We start from the raw sequence: 1,523 nt of genomic DNA, 5'->3' as shown, positions 1-1,523 counted from the left end.
TTTTAAATATCTTGGATCTTACAAGGAAAGGGATCGAGGGAATGAAGTCGTTTTACTTGCGATTATATCTGGACCTTTGGGAAACCAAGAATAAATGTTATTCACATCTACAAAGCCTACTAGCTGATTCGGGCGTTACTGAAAAAAGTGAGAACGCTAAAATAGAATTTTATACTATGAAAGCTTATGTTGGCAAACAGCTTTGTTTGAAAAGGTAAGCGAATAATTGTTAGGTGTTTAAAAAACCGTTTGTTTTAGCCCAGAACGTTATGGTAGTGAATTAGTTTCACATTTATCAGACATATTAAATAAATGTAAAGGTGAAGCCGGGACTGTGGCGACCTCTTTGGTTTTAGAAGGAATTGTGCTCTTATGTAAAAGCGGAATTATAAGTATTAGTAGTACATGGGATGCTTTACAACCACTTCTTCAGAAGGAAGCTCGTGCGCATGTTATTCAAAGGTATATATTTTACATAAATGAAATATTTACATTATTACTTTTCAATTTAAAGAAAAAAATTCAATTCGCTTAGGCTTTGCTATATCTATTTAAAGGAATTAATAATATATTAAAAGAATCTCTCTGTTTGCTTATGTTTGACTAATGTTGGCATTCCTGTTTCTAAGCTTACTTTGAAATGTATAAAACAATCGTGCAATCATGCTTCGAACTATTGAATTCATAATGTATTTCAGGTATTGCGAGTTTATGGCAGAAGTAAGTTACTTTGACGCATCAGAGTGTTCGGATGTCGTCGTTAGTTCAATAATCCAAAAATTGTTTTCTTATGCAATTAACTCGGAAAATGAAGACGTTGTATGTGCTGCGTACAAGGCATTGAGTTGTTTTCCTGTTGATGAAGTTCTTGTGGAATTATGTAATTGTTTGGATACTAGCTTGCCAGTGCACTCAAAAACAGGTAGGTATAGGTGCCGATGCAATTAGAAGGTTAGACATTTGCACTCAGAAGGTTAGAGTGATCACATTTGTCATTATTTTAACTTTACATTTGACATTTGTAGCGCATTTTTCAACAGAGTTGGGTGCGCTATTGCAGCAACTTTTTCTGTCCATCCGTCTGTCCGAGGCCTTAACTACTACAGTTTTTCAGATATTTAGATTATTTCTGCATTCGGTAGCGTATTGCACTGGCACCTGAGCCAAGGAAAATCTCGACGATTAAACTGCGCATGCGCAGGCTGCGCAATGTCCCCTTTCTCATTTATTAATATATTTTGTTGAAATTTTAACCACAGATAACCATATATATAGTAAAAATCAGACTGTGCAATGGTAACTTTTTTATTTATGGAGATATTTCTTTGAAATTTTAACGAAAAATACTTTTAGTAAAAGCAAACGTATCGCATATTGTAAACATCAAATTAATGTGCGCATGCGAATATCAACTGTCTTCTTTACCGAGATATCTTTTTGAAATTTTAATCACAGATGCTTCTGTTAAAGGCAAACATATCTGATATTCCAAGCATTAGATGTGCGCATGGGCAGTCAGTGCC

The 1,523-nt window shown here is 34.6% G+C and overlaps 1 protein-coding gene across 2 annotated transcripts; it reads left to right on the top strand.

Moving 5' to 3' along the window:
* Positions 1-7: 7 nt before the first annotated feature.
* On the top strand, positions 8-1,163 carry LOC116182329 (focadhesin-like). 2 transcript variants are annotated; one of them, XM_031502858.1, is made up of 4 exons: positions 8-214; positions 259-462; positions 699-973; positions 1,026-1,039. In XM_031502858.1, exons 1-3 carry the CDS (start codon positions 42-44, stop codon positions 946-948), a joined length of 627 nt encoding a protein of 208 aa, XP_031358718.1. In that variant the 5' UTR covers positions 8-41; the 3' UTR covers positions 949-973; positions 1,026-1,039. The 2 variants fall into 2 exon arrangements, with proteins under 2 accessions (XP_031358718.1, XP_031358717.1); XM_031502857.1 differs by having other exon boundaries at positions 699-1,163.
* Positions 1,164-1,523: the final 360 nt, after the last annotated feature.

Source organism: Photinus pyralis, unplaced genomic scaffold, assembly GCF_008802855.1.
Source record: "Photinus pyralis isolate 1611_PpyrPB1 unplaced genomic scaffold, Ppyr1.3 Ppyr1.4_unclustered_Scaffold4740, whole genome shotgun sequence".
In the NCBI taxonomy this organism is placed as follows: domain Eukaryota; kingdom Metazoa; phylum Arthropoda; class Insecta; order Coleoptera; family Lampyridae; genus Photinus; species Photinus pyralis.
This window is presented reverse-complemented; position numbering and strand designations above follow the sequence as displayed.

What these genes read in the sequence shown, in the direction of transcription:
- LOC116182329 (XM_031502857.1), top strand. Translation starts at nt 42, where the DNA reads ATGAAGTCGTTTTACTTGCGATTATATCTGGACCTTTGGGAAACCAAG. An exon ending in AAACAGCTTTGTTTGAAAAG is followed by an intron (nt 215 to 258) that starts GTAAGCGAATAA and finishes CGTTTGTTTTAG; the next exon opens with CCCAGAACGTTATGGTAGTG. An exon ending in CGTGCGCATGTTATTCAAAG is followed by an intron (nt 463 to 698) that starts GTATATATTTTA and finishes AATGTATTTCAG; the next exon opens with GTATTGCGAGTTTATGGCAG.